Consider the following 22,893-nt stretch of genomic DNA (forward strand, 5'->3'; position numbering starts at 1 on the left):
CAAACCTCTTTGATAAAGAATAAGCACCTACACTGTGAAGGCATTCTGCATCATCCTTATCCTTTTATAAACTGTCACAAATTTACAAACAAGAATAAAAGGAAATACAAGAAGTAGAACATGGATTTTCACTAATTCATTTTTTTTAATGTACCAGTAGGTCTTTAAAAAAAATATGAGACTAAATAAAAATCATAAATCATTGTATTTTTCTTTACCACAATTTATTGTTTAACCTAGCCTAAAATTCTTCATATATAAAATATTCCATTAGTTGGCCATACAACATGAGAAATTCTGTACAACACAATATGTCTAATAAAATTAAGTCGACTTTAACCACAATGTCATTTAAAGAAGCCAATTAAATTATCCAGAAACACAAAGCTTAAAGAGTAGCCTTGGGAATAACTTTTTTTCTTACAGCTATTACCAAATCCTCACTGAACTGATTACCTATGCAAGAATAGTAGCATAAAGCTGAAGAAAAGGCACTAACATCACTCCCTAGCTTATCTAAGAACTCATAAAAGTAAAAGGATCTAACCATTTTATTTTATTAGATTCTCTAATACTTAAAATGTTGCCACTTTTCTGCAGTTTGACTAACATTCTTAATCATTTGCCTCCTTTCCTTTTTTCTACTACCTAAAAAAACTTAATTCTAGCCCTAAAAGTCTATTAAAAACGTGAATTCAGAAATGTGTCCCTTTGGTTACAGAACTTCATTATACTCCCCAAAAAGAATGCACAAAAAAATTCTAAAAGGAAATTAGGACCCCAAATTTTATAATAGAGCCAGCCTTGGTGACCATCCATCTTACCAGATACTGCTCTATCTTCTATGTGTATTTAATGGGTGTGGGCCCATTGCCTGATGGGATCTGTAGATTCTAAAAAAAAAAATGTGTGGATGACAGTCTTTTGCTTCTTTTTTTGAAACTATGAACCTAGAGTTTGAAATATGTTGCAAATTTAATTCCACTGCATATTGTAGAGTTGATCAGTTTCAGCTCTGATATTCTAAAACACTGAATAACCTATTAAAGTGCATACATATGAATATGTGCATATATATTATAAAATACTTTGATAATTACATCTACAGTCTATGTTTTACGATGTAAAATAAGAATTATGGTTCTTAGAGGAAAAATGCACACCATAAGTATCTATTCATATGAAAATAATAGTTCAAGTATACCTGGAAACTTTTCATTTAAATGCATTGAACCATTTTCTAGAAATTTCAATATACATTGTATATATTTGTGTCTTTATTAGTGCATAGATTTTGTTTTTCATTGTCATATTTTTATATATTAATATAAATATTGTTACTATTTCATATATTCAGGAATTCTAAAATTTCTTTGTATCTTTACCACTTTCAGGCATCAATGCTCAACATTTGCCAGCAATGCCTTAACACTTCAACCTGTGTATTATACCCATTTCACAGATCAAAAGAGTTTTGCCAAACCATTTAGATAATGCTTTCCTAAACTCAGGAAAGAAACCAAATGATTTCCCCGGAATTATCATGTAATCTTAATGGGTCCACAATCGCCTCACCCATACCCAACCTCCATCCCATTTCTCATTATGGCACCTACCCTAGTGTTGTCATGGTGACGATGGTATACCAGAATGCTGCAGGGATGCTGGTGAACTTGCTGGCCGAAGACCCCTTCTCTGCGTAGAACATAACTGTAGCGAAGATGATGATAGCCATGGTGAGCGAGAAAAGCAAGAAGCCCAATTCTGAGGCACAACTCTTCAGTGTGTACCCCAGGATTCGCAGGCCTTGAGAGTGGCGGGAAAATTTAAAGATCCTGAACACCCGGAAGACTCGGAGCGTGACAAAGGCTCCGCTCACGTCCTCATTGTCTGTCATCACCAGCCCAATGTAATAAGGCAGGATGGCCACCACGTCGATGATACTCATGACACTACGCACAAAACGGTAACGACTAGGCGCTGCAGCCAGGCGAAGCAAATACTCAACTGTGAAGATCATGACGCAGGCCGTGTCCAAGCAGAAGAAGGCCACCGCATACCGCTCTCCACAGGGCAGTTCTTTAATGTGACCTGGGCTTGATCCGCAGGGCACTGTTTCCACCACATTCGCGATGACAGAGACGGCAATGAAAAACCCCGTGACATAGTAGAACACCAGGGCCATCGTGCTGGTGTGGGGGTTCTCGAAGGCCCGCCAGACCCTCTGCCTTGCAGTCATGGTGGGCAAGGCGCTCTCTCCAGTGGTGTCGGTATCCGCGTCGTCCTGTAGGCGCTCAGCGTTCTCCCGCCTGCGATCCTTGTACTCCTCGTAACAGCAGTCGCCGATGATTTCCGGGATGAGGCCAAAGAAGGCCAGTTCTTCATCGTAAGCAGAGATGCACTCGTGGCGAGGATAGTGGAGCTTCCCAGTGCGGTAGAAATTCAGGATGTGGCGGAAGATGTCTGGGTCACGGTCAAAGAAATACTGCTGAGTCTCTGGGTGGTAGAAAAAGTCCCTCTCAGAACTGCCCAGTAGAGTGTCTGGGTAACGTTCCAGGGTGTCCTGCCACGTCTGGAAGCGGGTTCCACTCACATTCAGCACAATGAGAGCATCTTGGGTCCTTTTCCTCTCCTGCCTCGGGGGAGCTGGCATAGGCCCCGAGGCCACAGGCATCCACCCGATGGCCGCTGCCCTTGCAAAAGGCAGCCACGCTGCTACCCCCGCCGCCATGGCTCCTTGAAGTGGAAGGAAGAAGGGTGACGAGGCGTCTACAATGGGTCAACCGAAGCAGCCACAACTCACCCACTTCCTCCAGTCAAGCAAAGTACTAGTGAGAAACGTGGTCCAGAGGTGTCACTCTTATTCCGAGATAGGGCTTCTGGTAAAGTCACAGTTCTCAGAAGGGCAAGTTTCCCTCCAAGACAGGTGTTTGGAGTAATGACAACAAAATACAACGTCTTAACAATCGCCCCCAACAGAACCTAGCCAAACCGCTTCCAGCAGGTGGGCCAGGCCACCCTCTGGCACAAATAAGCACACAGGTGCAGTCGTTTCTTCAAACAGGTGTCTTTGATTTCTCCCCTGGCACAGTCTGGATAATATGGGGTCAGTATGTGGAGTGTAGGATAGAGAAGACGAACGAGAGTCACCCAATAGAATTATTTCGACGAATTAGGGAATCCTTCCACCTACCCTTCTCACTCTTTCAAACCTTCCTTTCCAAGTAGCCCTTCCCGCCAAAGGAGTCTCAACAAGGCGACCTGTTGTTGTAGCTCAGGAGATACGGTCACAGCCGCTGCCCCACGTCTCTCTTTGGGGGTCCAGCTGCTGCTGCCTCTACTCCTCGGGCTGTATTTGCAGAGATGGAGGTGATGTGCAGTGGGTACGGTGGGGGGCGTTAATACAGATCCTCCTCCCCCACGTCTACAAACACCCTCTGTGTCTGCCAAAAGCGTTCGCCCAGTCGCCCCTTCACTCTCTTTTCAAGTTCAGCTCAGGTGCAGTGTGACAGTTACAGAGCCCAGGAGCTGGCAGCCGCCGCCGCCGTGGCGGCAGCAGCATCTGCTTCCGCGCAGAACGCGCCGCGCCCGCAGTACATACCTGGCCAAGCGCGCGCCGGGGCTGAGTTGCATAGAGACTTTCTCCTCGCCGTGCACCCGGAAAGGGAAGAGGAGAGAAAGCAGCTCGCGAGCAGCCGAATCCGATGCGCCGAGGGAGCATAAATAAAGCTCAAGCGAGCTCTTCTCCCCCTTCCCCCATCCCTCCGTTCCTCCCTCCTCCTTTTCACCTTCCAAAAGCCAGGCGCAGGCGAGCAGAGCAGCAGCAACAAGTTCAAAAGGTGCGGGGGAGGCGAGAACGGAGGGGACTCGCTCCTGCCAACTTACTGCGGGGCCACTGTCGCGGGGACCTGGCCAGCGCGGTGCGGGGCGGCGGCGCGGCGGGGCCGGGGCCGGGGCCGGCACGGGCTCTGGTCCGAGCGCGGAGGCAGAAGGCGCTCGGCAGCGCGGGGGCGCGGGAGGGCTGCTAGCTGCTTCCCCGCCAGTGGGTGGTCCTGCATCTCCCCGGGCTCCCCGCGCTGCTCTGCTAGTGCAATCAATAAATAAGGAGAAAATAAATAAATAACCGCGCGCACGCCCCGCCACGCAGGTTAGGAAAGGCGTCTCCTGCCTTTCCCTCGGCTTGACCTTTCTCCGCCCCCGCCCCCTCGGACTCCTCTCGCTCCACCCCAGCCACCCACCAGCCCCGGCGCAAAATGTCACCGAGGGAGAGCATCCAGGTGGATCTGCCGGGGAGGAAAGCGAGCCTCGGATGAACAAAGGGAAGCTTCACGCGCTGGGCTGCGGTGGTTTGGTGGAGGAGAGGAGAAAGGGGACCCGTGCCTTGCTTCTGCCTGCCGAGTCCCGGTTCAAGGCGAGCGTGGGAAAATGGGGGGAAAGAGAGCGAGAGAAGCTGGGAAGGAGAGTGAGCGGAGCGGAATGCGCAGGAATTGGTTGTCTTCTGGGGGCGACTGGAAGGCAAGACCTGCAAAGCCCCGACGCGGAATTTTTAAGTGCATTTCCTCTTTCTCTTTTTATTTATTTTCCAAACCAGATTGTTAAACGTTGCAGGGATTAATATGCCATCTGTCCAACTTGCCAAAAAATCAGAGAGTCTCCTCGGTGGAGGTCTTGACACAACTCCTTTTCCCGTCCTTTAGAATAACAGAGGGATGTGGAGCCCTTTTCTAAATGTCATCGTCAAGGGGCGTGCGTCTCTGAAAGTTTGCGTCCCCTTCATCCTCTCTGCGCATCACTGCGCATATTTAAAATAGTTAAAGTAGTTAAAGATGTTCGCATGAGGGGTAACTGAGGTGGAGAGACACAGGAAAATTGTCGCGACCAACCGTTTTGTTTTTCGCGTACCCCGCCCCCGAGTCATTAGGAATCATCCTTAAAACCAAACATAACATATACAGCCACTAGATGGCGTGGATGGCGAGAAGTTAAATCTGCTCCTAAGGGTTGGATGCTTTAGGAAGGTGAAGTATCAAAATTAACTGATCCAACAGAGACTCACATCACGTAAACAGCCTCAAACCCCTTCGCTGCCACCCACCTTTTTATTGTTTATATGAGATTTAATACTTAGGCTTGAGTCTGCATTTGGATAGTTGTGGGATGAGAAGTGGAGAGTTTCCTTTTGAAATTCCTTTGAAAATTAAATCTAGATTACTGAATCATCATCATCATAGTAATTAAGATCTTTGGCAATAGTGAGGCTTCATCTATATTGATTAAGAATAATAGCCTAATTTCTACCTAAAAATTGTTTTTCATGGCTTGGTTTGACTGCCCTTGGTTTGTAAAATAAGTGGACTGTGTGTTGTACTGTACAGAAATTGACTTTTAAGCCCTAGAGATCATAGGCATGAGTGTCAACCTTGAAAATTTGAAATGGGATATGTCAAAGAAAATACATAAACTAAAAAATGAGTATAGAAAATAACCAGAGAATTTAAAATATCCTTATCATGTACAGGATTTTCTGTAGCGATACAAAGGTAATTTTTTGTTTGTTTACAGAATAGAGATTTAAGGAATACTGTGTTTAGTAATGAAGTCAGAGCTAATGCACCGTGTAAGTTTGAGGACATGGAACTGAAGACACCTGCTCTTTATCTATTTGTTTAAGTGAAAGATGCTTGTTAACCAATCTATGTAGCCTGCATACCTGAAAACAAACACACAAGCATGTTACCTGGAAAATGGAAATGAGGGGCTTACTACCAATTAATATAAGAAAACCAACTCCTCCTTAGTCCAGACAGTAAGGTGGCACTATGACAGGTGCTGGGTATGGAATCCAGAGGGTGGAGAGCCATGAATATTTAATCAATGCCAATAATGGCATGCTTTCCTGTAAAGATGAGGCGAGGAACCTAAATAGAGCCTTTAAAACTGTGTAGGAAACTGAATACTTACAAATGGAAAAGTAGGAGTTTAACTTCACAAAAGCCCCAAAGAAGCAAGAACATAATATGTACAGTTTTTAAGAAGGTATTGGGATCTGCCCTCCCCCATCTTCAACAAGCTTCTTGATATAGTGGAAAGAATGTGGGCTGAGAACTTAAACACATCTAAATTGAAAATCTTGCTTAAGAAATTACTTACTGGCTTTGTTTCATTTGGCAAATTACTTACCTTCTATGATTAGAAATTGTAGATAACGAAATTTAACTTTTCAGGCCTGTTGTGAAGATGAAACAGGATCATACTTCTGAACACCAGTGAAATAGCACATGGAGTGAACTCAATATTGGTTCTTTCTTATTGTAATACATAATGCTAATGCAATTCATTTTATCCAGCCCGTATTTGGAATTCCCTTAGATACTTTTGCATAGTTATGTGTTGCTTAATGACAGGGATATGTTCTGAGAAATTTGTCTTTAGGAGATTTCATCACTGTCTGAATATCATAGAGTGTACTTACACAAACTTAGGTGGTATAGCCTACTACACACCTATGCTATATGGTACAGCCTCTTGCTCTTAGACTACAAACCTGTACATCATGTTACTGTACTGAATAAGAAAGCAATTTTTAACACAGTGGCAAGTATTTGAATCTCTAAACATATCTATACACAGAAAAGTTGCAGTAAAAATATAGTATAAAAGATTTTTAAGAACGGTACACCTTTATTTGGCACTTACTATGAATGGAGCTTACGGAACTGGAAGTTTCTCTGGGTGAGTCAGTGAGTAAGTGGTGACTGAATGTGAAGGTATAGGACATTACTGTACACTTCCGTAGACTTTATAAACACTGTATATTTAGACTATGCTAAATTTATTTTTTAAATCGTATTGTTCCTTCAATATTAAATTAACCTTAACTTACTATAGCTATTTTACTTTAAAAACTTCAATTTGTAACTTTTTGACTCTTTTGTAATAACACTTAGCTTAAAACACAACACGTTATACAGCTGTACAAAAATATTTTCTTTATATTCTTATTCTGCAAGGTTTTTTTTCTATTTTTGTACCTTTTTTTTTTTTTTTTTTTTTTTGAGACAGAGTGTCACCCAGGCTGGAATGCAGTGGCTTGATCTCAGATCACTGCAAGCTCCACCTCCCGGGTTCAGGCCATTCTGCCTCAGCCTCCCAAGTAGCTGGGACTCAGGCACCCGCCGCCAGACCCGGCTTAATTTTTTGTATTTTCAGTAGAGATGGGGTTTCACCGTGTTAGCCAGAACGATCTCCATCTTGACCTCGTGATCCGCCCGCCTCGGCCTCCCAAAGTACTGAGTATTTTTGTACTTTTTAAAAACTTTTTAAATGTTTTGTTAAAAACTAGGACACAATTACATTAGCACAGACCTACACGGGGGCAGGATTATCAGTATTACTGTTTTCCGTATCCACATCTTTTCTTACTGAATGTTCTTCATTCTGTCTGCAGAGACAGTAACACCCGTGGAACTTCCATCTCCTATCATACCAATGCCGCCTTCTTGAATACCTCTTGAAAGAGCCTGCTTCAGACTGTTTAACAGTTAGCTTTCTTTTGTAAGTAGAAAGAGTACACTCAAAAATAATGATTAAAAGTATAGTAAATATATAAACCAGTAACATCGTTGTTTATTATTATGATCAAGTGTTATGTACTGTACATAATTGTATGTGCTATATTTTTGCAGGACTGGCAGCACACCAGCATCCTCACAAACACCTGAGTAATGCATTAGGCAAGGACATTACAATGGCTTTGCATTACTAGGCGACAGGAATTTTTCAACTCCCTTATAATCTTTTTGTTTTTTCCTTTCCAACTTTTATTTTAGGTTCAAGGGGTCCATGTGGAGGTTTGTTACATGGGTAAGTTGTGTGCTTTAGGGGTCTGGTGTACAGATAATTTTGTCATGCAGGTAATCAGCATAATACTCAATAGTCCCCTCCTTCTACCCTCCACCCTCAAGCAAGCCCCCGTGTCCACTGTTTCTTTCTTCGTGTTTGTATGTGCTCAATGTTTAGCTCCCACTTTGCAGGGAGAACATGTGGTATTTGTTTTTCTGTTTCTATGTTAATTCACTTAGGATAATGGTCTCCAGCTGCATCCATGTGGCTGCAAAGGACATGATTTGGTTTTTTTTTTGTTTCTTTTATTGGCTGCACAATATTCCATACTACATATGTGCTACATTTTCTTTATCTAGTCCACTGTTGATGGGCATCTAGGTTGGTTTCATGTCTTTGATGTTATGAATAGTGCTGTGATGAACATACATGTGCAAGTGTCTCTATGGTAGAACAGTTTCTATTCCTTTGAGTATGTAACCAGTAATGAGATTGCTGGGTTGAATGGTAGTTCCGTTTGAAGTTCTTTGAGAAATCTCCAGACTGCTTTCCACAGTGACCACGGCAATCAGACAAGAGAAAGAAATAAAAGGGATCTAAATAGAAAGAGAGGAAATTAAACTACTTCTCTTTGAAGACTATATGATTCCATACCTAGAAAACCCCATAGTCTCTGCCCAAATGCTCCTGTCTCTGTGAACAACTTCAGCAAAGTTTCGGGATACAAAATCAATGTACAAAAGTTAGTAGCATTTCTACGCATCAGTAACATCCAAGCTGAGAGTGAAATCAAGAACACAATTCCATTCACAACAGTCCATTATAATCTTCTGGAACCACTGTGTGTATGTGATCCATCACTGACTGAAATGTCATTATTTGCTATATGTCTGTCTGTGTTTACTCTTTCCTCTGAATTCAAAAATCCCCTTGTTCTGATATTCAGATGATACTGATATTTTAGTCTTCTTTCATGCATTGAAATGCTCTATGAAAAGTAGGCATACAAATTCTAGAAGAGCACTGTACATATCTCCCTTGCTTAGGGATTCTTATCTTTACTCTTCTCATTTTATGTACTCTGTTTGGTTGATTACAAGGAAAACAAACTCAGCAAGATCAAACTTGAATGCATCATCTCTCTCTTCCAATCATCTACTCCCTCTTTTCTCTTTTGATTAGTGAAGTCCCACAAAGAAACCTGGTGGTCATCCTGTTCTTTACAACTTCCCCCCCAGCAAACACCCAGACATAGCCAGTGACCCAGTAGGTCTTATATATTCCACCCTCGTTACCATCTATCTGTCCTTACACTGCACCTAGAGTGAATTAAACAAAAATCCTATTTTGAGATAATTATAAATTCACATGCAGTTGTGAGAAATAATAGAGATTCCTTATGTCTATCACCTAGTTTTCCCCAAAGGTAACAGCTTGCGTATTATAGTATAGAATCACATACTGGAAATTGACATTGATACTCTGTTAGTCTATTCAAACTACTATAAAATTACCATAAACTCGGTGTCTTATAAACAACAGAAATTTATTTCTCACAGTTCTGAAGGGTGGAGAATCCAAAGTAAGCCAGTAAATTCAGTGCTTGCTGAGGACCTGCTTTATGATTCAGTCTCTGTGGGAGGGTAGGAGCCTGCTTTCTATAAGCACCAGTAACAAACTCAAATGGGTTTAACATGGAGCAACCCCCCTTCCAATTTTTGTAATTTTTCCAGTTCCCTGACTTTACTGAGTCTCTGCTCACCAGCCCTGCATTCCTTCATTCTTCCTTTAAAATGCCTGGTGGCCTCTGTACAAATTGATCTCCACTTTACCTAGTGTGCTTCCAGCTTTGACAGGTTTTTCTTTGACAGTAGTGATATTTCATTGTGGTTTTAATTTGCATTCCTCTAATGGCTAATTTTGTTGAACATATTTTTATGCTCGTATTTGCCATCTGCATATACTCTTCAGTAAAATGTGTTACCCTTTTGCCCATTTTATTTTGATTGTTTTGTTTTATACTGTTGACTTTTGAGAGCTCCTTATATATTCTAAATAATTGCGCTGTGTCACATATGTTGTTTGCAGATACTTTCTCCTAGTCTGGAACCTGTCTTTTCATACTTTTTACAGGGGCTTTTGCAAAACAAAATTTTTTCATCCTTATATGCTCTAATTTAGAAATTTTTTATTTTACAAATCATGCTATTGGTGTGAAGTCTAAGAACACTTCCTAGTCCCAAGACTCGAAGATTTTCTCTGCTTTTTTCTAAATATTTTATAGTTTTACATTTTAAAATTAAGTTTATGATCTATCTTGAGTTAATTTTTTTATAAACAAAATTCTTTCCTGGAGTTTTAGTAGGTATTATATTATACCTATAAATCAATTTGGAAATTGACCTTGATAATCTTTCTGTTGAGTCTTTTAATCTGTGAACATGGTATGTTTCTTCATTTATTTGGTTTTTTAAAATTATTTTATCAGCATTTTGTAACTTTCAGGATGCTATATATGTTTTTATTAGGCTTATGCCTAAATGTTGTATTACCTTTGGAGCAGTTATAAATAGTATTGTGTTTTTTCAAATTTCAAATTCCGTCTCTTCATTGTTAGCATATAGAAATGCAATTTGTTTTTGTGTATCGATCTTGTATCCTGCAATTTTGTTGTACTTATTAATTCATGAGTTTTCTATGTACACAATTGTATCACCTGCAAATAGGGTCAGTTTTCTTTCTTTGCAATGTGTATACCATTTATTTAGAGTGTTATGTTTTAATGAACTCATAATCATATCATCACCCCTTTTAATAGCCTTCCTTTTTTTCCCTAAATTAATCCTTAGAAGAGAATATAGACTGTTCAGGATCTCTGTTTCCTCTACTCTGTAAATCTCATCTCATATTTTAACGTTAACTTACTTCACAGTCTGGCTCAGCTGTTTTTAGTTTGCAAAATTTAATGTGTTGTACCTTGATCTTGGGTCTTGGTATATGCATCCTTTCCCCCATAGTTATCAGCTACTCAGCTCAAGATTCACATCCTCCAGGAACCATTGCCTCACCTCTTCAAAATGATGTCCAACTTAACTGCTTCGTCAGAGTCTGTAACAGCTCAGATGAGACCTGTTTGTGTCATTCTGTTTCTTAGCCACTGCACTGTAACTTCCTTGAGAGAAGGCACTGGCCTTTTAGCTCTTGGTCCTAAGTATCTGTTATCATGCTTGGCACATAGTAGAAATACAGTGAAGGTTTGCTGAATGAGTGAATAAATAATTAGATGTTAATATATACCTTTTTTCCATTAGAGATTATTAATCTAACTCTCTAAAATGTTCATAAAGAATCAACCTGATTTACTACCAAGATGTTCAGTGGATAAAAAAAATTTACCTTAGCAATAAGCCACACTTGTACAACTCTGTAAAAAGTACTTTCTCAATGTATTTACTATAGTTAATTCTCAAAAAGACTTTGTGAGATGTGTATTATTCCAATGTTTATTTTTCCCAAAGGGAAACAAAGCTCAAGGAGGTTAAATGATTTTCCAGGATTGTATTATACAACTAAGTGGCTGAAGCTGATTCACTGCCAGGACTTCCGACTCTAAAGTATATATTAGTTTAGCTCCATAAATACATCAACAGACATCTACAATAGTAAAGTCTGCATACCAATTTGTTTTTCCCAATACTAGTGATAAATTTGCACAGATAGCTGTATACTCTCTTACTTGTCCCCCGGGTATCTCTCTGAGGTCTTTGACAGGGCAGGAAATATGTCTGTGGTCATAGGGAAGGAGAGCACCACATCTACTCCTCCCATATTTTAACCAATTATACCAACTTCCCAGAAGGATGGATTTAAAGATCTAGATGATCTATTTTAAATAAGATAACTTTAGTATATCTGACTAGAATATACTAGTATATGTATATAGTATATAGAATAAACTAGAATATGACTAGTATATCTGACTTAAAATCTCTTTCCAGATAACTCTTTTTTTTAGTCTCTAATAGATAATTTTTAACATAGTATCATCTTAATTTTAAAAAATAGTAGTTCCGAATTAAAAAAGAAATTCAATCAACATGTAAAATGAGCAAAACCTTTGGCCAGTCATTGAGTTATGTACATTAACTTTTGACTGAAGTCTAGCAGCTTCAAATTTTTATGTATTAATTTTTTTCTTAAAACACTATATTTGTTTATATTGTGAACTACCAAAGAAAAAACTACTAAGGAAAAATACCAAAATATTTGATCATGGATTGTAAACATTTTATAAAAACTATGACTATGTAGAAAAAATATGTAGTATATTTTTAATTTCCTTTCTGGGTTCCATACTATTTTGAGTTTGGCAGAGGGGCTTTATCCTGTGGTAATTTTTTTTTTGTACTCTTTATTCATTGGAAAATATACACAGCTGTCTGTTTTGTTTGTTTGTTTTTAACCTTTGTTCCCTGGGGAAACAAAATCTGATATACTAGCAAGATAAGGGGTACATATAAAAGTCACAGCATAGCTAAGGCTAAATACTTAAAACATATTTGAGTTTTCAAAAACTTCACAGTATCCCTAGGATATGGTCTTCAGGGAAAGGGCAGTGACCCTGTGTCTTTCTTTAGACTATTATTAAAAAGACAAGCTGGCAACCTGAGCTCAACTTCTTTTTTCCCATTTATTAATACCGTCAAAGTCTTTTGCAAAGTCCTCTTCAAAAGATCTTCCCCTTTTCAAGTTTTAGACCTTGAAGAGTTCCTATTAAAAATAACCCATTTACAGGGACTTTATTCTTCATATACAGAGAGTCTTAAATATATTTTATATAATGAAATGGACTAAATTCTCAAAGTTCCCATAATGCTATTCTGAGAATCTGTCACAATCTATGTGATTGGAACTCTGTTAAGACTAGCAAATTTGCAAATAGGTATCCAAAATCTAACCATCATATTACAGTCTCGATTCAGCCTCATGAGATGGCTGTTGTTATGAAGGAACTCAGTGGTTCTTTTAATATAAAGAATATTTGTGTTGAGAAGGTAGACCTCATGTTAACTGTTCTTGCCACTCAAAACAGAGGGCACAGTGAAACTTTGGAAGGTGTTGGATATGTCTGTTACCTTGATTGTGGTAATGGGCCAAACTCATCAAATTGTGCATATTACATATGTGCAGGTTTTGTACATCAACCATACCTTAATAAATCTGGTAAAAATAATAATTTTGTTATTAAAATATTCTTGGTATCATGAATGCTGACACACTTGTGCCTATGACTTAAGAATTCAGGGGGCAAATTAGAAGGAAAACAGTTTCTAACTGATTATTATTATTGATCACTCACAATGTGCAAGGCACCCAGTTGAATAGTGGAATGTCCCGAGTTTTCAAGATCAACCTGCCCTGATGGAGCTTGACATCTGTGGGAAAACAAATGAGAGAAAGAGAGAACATGGAGATCTCTTTTAATACAAAAGTAATCTTGCTTATGAGTTTCATTTCAGAATCTGTTCCCTAAGTGTTTCATTCTCCAAGAGACTGTTTATTTGTCAGAAATGGGAAAAAGGAAAAATAAGTAGGAACATATAAATTTGCTTCTTGGACTCATTATCATATTTATAACTTTGGGATTAATTGCTATGGAAAAATTCCAGTGCCATAAACTGAGAATTGTGACTGCAAATGAGAATGAAGCAGCAAGGGTTCTGAAGAAACAAAAGTCTTATTTTTCTAAAACTGGAGAAGAGCAAATTCTTGCATATGGTACTAACAATGGCGAAAAAGATAAATTATTTCCAAATCATTTATGGTCATTGAAAACCTGAAAGAAGTCTTACAAGGTTTTCATCATTTAAGAAGCCACAGTCTGCGAGAAAACTGGCGATTAATTTGCTTGTTTACTTTCTTTAAAACCACTTGATATGCTCTAGCAAGCCACTTTGATACACAAAGTATATTCATTATTTTTATACACCATTATGTGGTTGGTTTTAATAAACCATTCAAAGTAGTAGAGTTTAAGGAAAAGCAAAACAATAGAATTCTTAAAATTATTTAGTTAAAAGAAGATCCCTGAATTACCCCACTTTTAGAAAATGATAATATGTAATTTTTTTGTTTATGGCTTAGCCTGCATTTGGATTTTAATTTAAACAAATAAAATTATTTAATAGAGGGTTATTAAGCAGGTTTTACATTGCAGCTGTTCCAGTCCCTCAGGTAAATACTCATTGAGAGAGCTTATTAAAGTTTGTTCTACTTATTTATGTTTAAATTCTTATTCTTTTTCCCTTATATGAAACCTTTGTGGGGGCAGAACTCCAACTGATTTTAAACAGAGTTCCATGCAGAAGGATCTGTGGAGAGCAACAAACCTGGAATGCTTATTAAGTAATTGCCTTTGATGTTCTTGATCTATATGTGTCTCATTTTCAACAGCATTTTTTTGAAATATAAGTTTTTCTCTGAATAAAGACATTTGGAAAGTATAGCTTTTTTATCCTAGCAAAGGATTGCATAGTCAAAAGGGGATAGAAAAAATAACAAATATTTTAAACATTTAAAAAATATTTTACAATAAACATATTTAAAACATGCAAAATATGAAAAAAGACGGTGTGGCGTGGTGGCTCACGCCTGTAATCCCAGCACTTTGGGAGGCCAAGGCAGGCGGGTCACAAGGTCAAGCGAGCGAGACCATCCTGGCCAACAAAGTGAAACCCCAACTCTACGAAAAATACAAAAATTAGTCGGGCACGATGGCATGTGCCTGTAATCTCAGCTACTCAGGAGGCTAAGGCAGGAGAATCACTTGAACCTGGGAGGCGGAGGTTGCAGTGAGACGAGATTGTGCCACTGCATTCCAGCCTGGCAACAAAGTGAAACTGTGTCTCAAAAAAAAAAAAAAGAAAAAGAAAAAAGACATGGACACTGTATGATGTGAGGTGAAAATACTGTAGACAAAGCAAGTATTGCTTGCATAGTAAAAGAAATGGCAAAGTTAGAGGAGAAAGGAATTAAAAGATATATTCCAACCCTGATCCAACTTCCTCTTTGTTTATTTCTCTAACCAATTTATAGAGAAAATTTTAAAAATTCTTAATTTTATTACAGCTACATGCAGGAGAAATCTAAATAAGAAGAAACTAAGAGGAAAAAAAGACTTCTCCGACTGAAGGATTCAATAGAAAAGTAAATGAAATGTGCGTGAGATGACTTGTGAGAGAAAAAGTTGCTATGCATGATGATCTGAATGTTGGGTACGGAAGGCTAAGATGAAAAAGATAAGTGGCAGGTGTTGAGCCCAGTGACTGGAAGAGTAATTATAACAAACAGCAAGTAGAAGGAAAATGTATTTAGGGGAAAAGATGGCTATCTTTCATACTGGTGTGTTAAGATAGCTGTTGTAGTAGGCTCTAAATGCAGGAGGTAGAAGGGTTTAATGAAAGACTTGAGCTTACAGTCCTAGATCTTATGGAAATTTGCTCTTTGATATTAAACCTTTAGAAATTAGTATCTTGTTCTACATCCTCAATTTCACTTCCAGTTCTCTTAGATGCAGTAAGCTTATCTTGGCAGGGTAGGGGTTGGGGAGTGCTTTGAACTTATGTTTGATATCAACAGCAATAATACATTTGTGACTTCTCTCTCCCTAACTGAGAAACACATTCTCATCAAAATAACCAGTGGAATATTTCTTTAAAGAATATAACAATAATTTAAAATTTTTATTGTTATATATTAGGACCACGGAGACTAGAAACAAATATGCTATATATAGTCTTTTAAATCCTACATATATAAGTAAATATATACATGTAAATATATATCTACATCTATATTAACTTTCCAAATATACACCCACTACTGCCTCTCTTCATTTAGCCTCCAATACTCTGCCAGCCACCGCTACCACTGTTTCATCCCTGTGTAGACACCCTCCTCTCACTGCCCCAAGATCCACAATTCTACCTTGGTTCTCCCTCTGTTTGGATGCCCTCCCACCTACTGGGCTCTGACACAACATGCTGGGGTGCCTCCCGATAGTGATGCCTGCCTCCTCATCATCCTACTTGGATTCCAGCGTCCTGTGTTGGTCTGCTCCTACTCTGGATTTTCTGCTTACCAGACTTGGCTCTAACACCCTGCTTCAGGCCATGACAGCTCAACCTACCTCCTTTCTACTTGACACCTTGACACATATTTGCATATGGTACTAACAATGACAAAGAAGATAAATTACTTACTTAATGATATTCAGAGTGAATTGTTTAGGAAGAGAATAGGATGGAAAGGGGGATAAGATATAAATACTAAATTAAGTAGAAGTAGGACTTTATGATCCTTTCAAGAGACTTTTCCCAAGTGAGTTCTATTTTTCAAGTTCTATGTAAGAGATATGCAGGAGTAATATGGGAGAGAAGGCTAAATATATTGGCTATTGTACTCCAAAGCAGAAAATACTATGAAATATTTAAGTCTGGGAGCATTGAACACCAGTGGCTGACTTTCCAGGAATCAGAAACGGATTCTTTATAGAGGATTACTTCCTGTGCAAAAAAAAGCAAAAACAAAAACCAAAAACTAATATAGTAGGCCTCAGCCTGCTATCTTTAGAAAGGTGACTTGAGGCCGGGCTTGGTGGCTCACGATTGTAATCTCAGCACTTTGGAAGACCAAGGTGGGTGGATCACTTGAGGCCAGGAGTTTGAGACCAGCCTGGGCAACATGGTAAAACCCCCGTCTCTACTAACAACACAAAAAGTAACTGGGCATGGTGGCACATACCTGTAATCCCAGCTACTTAAGAGACTGAGGTACAAGAATCCCTTGAACCTGGAGGCAGATGTTACAGTGAGCTGAGATCGCGCCACTGCATTCCAGCCTGTGCGACAGACCAAGACTCTGTCTGCTCCCCCAAAAATAAAATAAAATAAAATATAAAATAAAATAGGAAGACTGTTTAAAAGGTTGGCCCTTGGTTGACATCTAGAAACTTGGTTCCCAGTCAACAGTTAACTGATAAAGGTGGTTCACTGTGCTTTGTCTGTGCAAACAATATGGCTTATACTTAACATCTACTTTTCTTTTGGGAGTCAGGAATGCTAGTAAATTCTAGGCAGAGGGTACCTGCATGACCAGTCCCCAGCTAGGTCTCTAATGGACTTCACTGGGCAGAAACATAGCACACATCACAGATATTGCTGCATTTTGTTACTGGAAGAGGATACTGTGTGTGACACCTCATGGGAAGAAGAAAACTTAAGAAAATCACATGGATTCCTCCCAACACTGCACCTTTTCCCAGGATGATCCAACTGTGTATCCTTACTACATTGCTATAATAAATCTTTGTGGTAAGTACACCCAAAGGCTGAATCCTGTGAGTCTTTCTAGGAAATCTATGAATATGGGGGTGGTCTTGGAGCTAGCCAACACAGTCCTCAACTGAGTTTTTAAAACTCCAGTTTTACCAAGTTAAGATGAAATTTAAGAGAGAAAGCTGCCCAGAAATGACAGAAGACAGTGTAGGATAAAGCATGGAAGTAAGAATCAACTCAATGTTGAGGAACATGGTGGGATCCACACATAATTTCTTATTTCTGAAGCATTACATTAAAGGAAGGCAGTGTCATAAAATATAAGCAGAAGGCAATGCTCAGAGGTCCTTAAGAAATATTACTTCTTAACACTTTAGGAAGTATTCTTGCTGATGAATAAGTAAGGTTGAGATATTATCAATGGATATTTGGTAAAATAAAAAAATAGGCTTTTATCATTAGTCATTTGAGCAAACTTGTTGGTGCTATTATTGTAAGTAATTAATACACTGGAAATTCATTTACCGTGGAGCTATCTGGTAGTCTACATTTTTAGATGCTGAATCATATCAAAGTGCTTTTCAACTTAATAGTTGCAATAGACTATGACATATTTTATCCTATTTATAAATTTTGATAATATGAGAAGAGGTAAATTCATAGGTGATGGATTAATTTTTTTTTTTTTTTTTTTTTTTTTTTTTTGAGACGGAGTCTGGCTCTGTCACCCGGGCTGGAGTGCAGTGGCCGGATCTCAGCTCACTGCAAGCTCCGCCTCCCGGGTTTACGCCATTCTCCTGCCTCAGCCTCCCGAGTAGCTGGGACTACAGGCGCCCGCCGCCTCGCCCGGCTAGTTTTTTGTATTTTTTTAGTAGAGACGGGGTTTCACCGTGTTCGCCAGGATGGTCTCGATCTCCTGACCTCGTGATCCGCCCGTCTCGGCCTCCCAAAGTGCTGGGATTACAGGCTTGAGCCACCGCGCCCGGCCGATTAATATTTTTTTATGTCAAGAATTTCCCGTAGGAGATAATTTCAAAGTGATATATTACTAACCACAATTTAACATCAACCATAGAGTGTTTCTAATGTTTAAACTGTAAATGTTATCACTTGACAAATTTTAAGGAACTTATATCTAATGATTTGAATACAATAAAATAAAAAATATCTTAATAGAATGTTATATCATTTCATAAATATTTCTTTTTGTCCAAGGTATCATTTTCCTAAATGAGATGATGTTTTACATGTCTTAATAATTTTTTTTAGAAAATGTAATCCACATAATTTTATCTGAATTTATTGAGCCCAGTGATTATAAATAACACTAATTAATAGTTTTGTTAATTTTTAGGATATACATGAATCCTTTGTGGGAAGTTTCCATGATTTATCACAGATAAATTTATATTATGGAAATATAAAATGGCTAATAATATCATACTCAGTGACTTTTCACTCAATAATTTTTCTCATGCTGATTTTTATTTCCTCTGACTATTGAGTTAATTTGTCTTCTTGTCAGTCATACTTTGAATGAGCTATGCCTCACAATGCAGAGTAAATAGTCAACATTTTTTATAGTTATGGAATTTTCCCCTAATGCCTTACGTGTTGCTTGGAAAAGATGTGCTTCACTGCAGGTCAGTAAAATGGAAAAATACATGACTGAATCTGAATCTTTGGATTGATAATGTCTGCAAGGACCTTTTCATTTAGGAGGAAACATTAAGAAAGACACGACCTACCTTGCAACCAATACTATGGATAAAATCACGAAGGTAGTTGCTTTAGAGAAAGTAATATAGCACTTTTTAAATCAAAATTGCAAATATTATATGATATTTAAAAAACAGATGAAAATACATTTTGGGGATGTTAAATCAATTCCTGTATTTCAGGTACTAGTAAAATGTGAAACAAATAAGACAACTAAATAAAAAACTTCTACACACTTAACAATGATGTTGAAGGTTAACATAAGATAGCATATATTTGAAATTAAACATTAATTGAATGTGAAAGTAATGTATGTTAGATTTTAAGATTCTTGTAGTTTTAAATATACATTTTTCTAATTTTTATGTATATTAACGTTTTCATAAATTTAGATAACATTCTGACAAATTTCACTTTGCAAAAATTTCGATTGTGTATACTTTTGAAAGCCTTAATTATCCTTTTTTAGCCTTGATTTCTATCTCTCTGTATTAGTTCATTCTAATATTGCTATAAAGAACTACCTGAGACTGAGTATTTGTGAAGAAAAGAGATTTAATTGCCTCACAGTTCTGTAGGCTGAACAGGAAGCATGACTGGGTGGAGGGTGCTCAGGAAACTTACAATCATGACAGAAGCCAATTGGAAGCAAGCACAACTTACCATAGCAGAGCAGGAGAGAGAGAGTGAAGACGGAAGTGCCACACACATTTAAACCATTGGATCTCATGAGAACACACTCACTATCAAGAGAACAGCAAGGGGGACATCCATTTTTATGATTCAATCACCTGCTACCATGCCCCTCTTCATATTTGACACATGAGATTTGAGCAGGAACACAAATCCAAACCATATCATTGTGCCCCTGGCCCCTCCCAAATCTCATGTCCCTCTCCCATTGCCAAATACAGTTGTCCCTTCTCAAGAGTCCCCCAGTATTAACTCATTTCAGCATTAACTCAAAAGTCTACACTCCAAAGTCTCAGCTAAGACTTTGGTGCCAGGTAAGTCCCTTTCACCTATGAACCTGTAAGGTCAAAAACAAGTTATTATAATTATTTCCAAAATACACTGGGTTTACAGGCATTGGATAAATGCCATTTTAAATGGGAGAAATTGACCAAAATGAAGGGGCTAACAGACCCTATGCAAGTCTGAAACCCAGCTGGGCAGTCATTATATCTTAAAGTTCCAAAATGATGTCTTAAAGTTCCAAAATGATGTCTTGACTCCATGGCTCAGATCTAGGGCATGATGATGCAAGGGATGGGCTACCAAGGCCTTGGGCAGCTCTTCCTCTGTGTCTCTGCAGGGTACACCCCCACATGGCTACTTTCAAGAGGTAGCATTGAGGTTCTGCAGCTTTTCCAGGTACACAATGCAAGCTATTGGTGAATCTACCATTCTGGGGTCTGGAAGACAATGGTCCTCTTCTCACAGCTCCACAAGGCAGTGCCCCAGTAGGGAATCTGTGTGGGACTCCAACTCCACATTTCCCATCTGCACTGCCCTAATAGAGGTACTCCATGAGGGCTGAACCCCTGCAGCAGAGTTTTACGTGGACATCCAGGGATTTCTATACATCCTCTGAAATCTAGGAGGAGGTTACCAAACCTCGATTCTTGCCTTCTGTGTACCTACAGGCCCGTCACCATGTGGAAGCTGCCAAGACTTGGGGCTTGCACCCTCCGAAGCCATGACCTGAGATATACCTTGGCCCTTTTAGCTATGGCTGGAGCTGGGGTGACTGGGGTGCAGGGCACCCTGTCTCAAAGCTACAAAGAATAGCAGGTCCCTGGGTCTGGCCCAAGGAACAATTTTTCTCTCCTAAGTCTTCAGACCTGTGATGGGTGGAGCTACTGCAAAGATCTCTGAAATGCCCTACAGACATTTTCCCCATTGTCTTGGTCATTAGCATTCAGCTCCTCTTTACTTATGTAAATGTCTGCAGCTGGCTGCTTGAATATCTCCCCAGGAAAAAATTTCTTTTTCTACCACATGGTCGGGCTGCAAATTTTTCAAACTTTCATCTGCCTCCCTTTTAAATGTAAGTTCTAGTTTTAGGTTATTCCTTTGTTTATGCAAAGGAGCATAGGCTCTTAGAAGCAAGCAGGTCTCATCTTGAACACTTTGCTGCTTAGAATTTTTTTTTTTGCCAGATACCCTAAATCATCTCTCTCAAGTTTAAAGTTCCACAGATCCCCAAAGCAGGAGCACAATGCTGCCAGTCTCTTTGCTAATGCATAGCAGGAATGACCTTTGCTCCAGTTCCAAATGTGTTCCTCATCTCCGTATGAGAAGGCCTTAGCCTGAATTTCATTGTCCACATCACTATCAACCTTTTTGTCACAACCATTCAACAAGTCTCTAGGAAGTTTCAAACTTTCCCACAACTTCCTGTCTTCTTCTGAGCCCTCCAAAGTGTTCCAACCGCTGCCCATTATGCAGTTCCAAAGTAACTTCCACATTTTCAGGTATCTTTTTAGCAGTACCCCACGTCTGGTACCAGATTTCGAATTTAGTCTGTTCTCACACTGCTAAAAAGAACTACCTAAGATTGGGTAATTTATGAAGAAAAGAGGTTTGATTGACACAGTTCCACACGCTTAACAGTAAGCATGACTGGGAGGCTTGAGAAAACTTATAAGCGGCCAAATGCAGTGGCTTACGCCTGTAATCCCAGCACTTGGGAGATCAAGGCAGGTGGATCACCAGATGTCAGGAGTTCGAGACCAGCCTGATCAACGTGGAGCAGCCATGTCTCTGCTAAATATACAAAAATTAGCCTGATGTGGTGGTGCATGCCTGTAATCCCAGCTACTTGGCAGGCTGAGGCAGGAGAATCACTTGAATCTGGAAGTGGAGGTTGCGGTGAGCCAAGATAATGCCACTGCACTCCAGCCTGGACAACAAGTGTGAAAGTCTGTCTCAAAAAAAAAAAAGAAAACAAAACAAAAAAGAAAACTTACAAGCATGATGCAAGGCGAAGGGGAAGCAAGCACATCTTACCATGGCAGAGCAGGAGAGAGAAAGAGAGACAGAGAGAGAGAAAGAGAGAGAGAGAGAGAGAGACAAAGGGGGAAGTACCACACAATTTTAAACCATCAGATCTCATAAGAACTCACTATCACAAGAACAGCAAGGGTGAAATCTGCCCCCATGATCCAGTCATCTCCCATCAGGCCCTTCATTCAATTTGACATGAGATTTGGACAGGGACACAAATCCAAACCATATCAATCTCTCCTTATAAATTCATTGTTTTATGTACCGAGTCCATACTTTGGGCCGAGGTCTGTTCTAAGCACTCATAATAAAAAGCCAACTAAACAGAGTAAGCTTGGCTGTCCTGGAGGTCACATTCACATTACAAGGAAATGTTCTATTAATACAGGATGTACCTCTTACGAATAATTTCATTTACTTTGTTCAGAATACTATTGCCTTTTAACTACTTCAATACTATATGCCCCAAAACTACAAGTCATTTTCTTTGTTCCATAATGTGGGTGGGAAGTCACAATATACACACATTGGTGAGGAAGTCATGTGATAAGTGCACCTAATTAACAATTGGTAGCAGTTTTCAGGTGGGAGCTTGGGCAGGACTTAGGGCCTAAAGCCTCACCTCCTTTCCATGCAGATCTCTCCATGTTGTTTGGGCTTCCTCACAGCGTGGTGGCTGAGTTCCAAGGGCATGTATCCAGAGCAAGAGCTAGACAGAAACTATGTTGCTTAGATGACTAATCTTGGCTGTCACATAGTGTCACTATCAGTTTATTATTGCTTCAACAAACCCATTCAAGGTCAAAGTGAGGGGGGTTCAACATTACCCTATAATGGCAAAGTGGCAAGATTCTAGAAGATGATGTGAAACTGGAAATTGCAGTCATTTCTGAAAAGTACAATCTATTACAGCTGTAATGTATGGGAAAATATTACCATATTTCTGAGGTATAAGTTTCTGTAATGTTTATAAAATAATGAATGAACA

At 39.3% G+C, this 22,893-nt stretch overlaps 1 protein-coding gene and 2 long non-coding RNA genes across 3 annotated transcripts in view; all 3 read right to left on the reverse strand.

The window, feature by feature from the left end:
- KCND2 (potassium voltage-gated channel subfamily D member 2) overlaps nucleotides 1-3,933 on the reverse strand; it is a 484,439-nt gene extending 480,506 nt beyond the window's left edge. Inside the window, exon 1 of the mRNA XM_003896505.5 lies at nucleotides 1,617-3,933. Within this exon, the coding sequence (XP_003896554.2) occupies nucleotides 1,617-2,731 (1,115 nt within the window). The 5' untranslated portion in view covers nucleotides 2,732-3,933. The remainder of the gene's footprint in view (nucleotides 1-1,616) is intronic.
- LOC103883202 lies at nucleotides 2,871-3,738 on the reverse strand. Its single transcript, XR_645344.4, has one exon. It is a non-coding gene; the product is annotated as an uncharacterized LOC103883202 (long non-coding RNA).
- Nucleotides 3,934-11,028: 7,095 nt separating the features above from the next.
- LOC116274487 lies at nucleotides 11,029-22,609 on the reverse strand. The gene is made up of 3 exons (XR_004183161.1): nucleotides 22,528-22,609; nucleotides 13,202-13,277; nucleotides 11,029-11,101 (listed from the first exon to the last, which is right to left on the reverse strand). It is a non-coding gene; the product is annotated as an uncharacterized LOC116274487 (long non-coding RNA).
- Between the last annotated feature and the right edge of the window lie 284 nt (nucleotides 22,610-22,893).

Source organism: Papio anubis, chromosome 4 (genome assembly GCF_008728515.1).
Source record: "Papio anubis isolate 15944 chromosome 4, Panubis1.0, whole genome shotgun sequence".
In the NCBI taxonomy this organism is placed as follows: domain Eukaryota; kingdom Metazoa; phylum Chordata; class Mammalia; order Primates; family Cercopithecidae; genus Papio; species Papio anubis.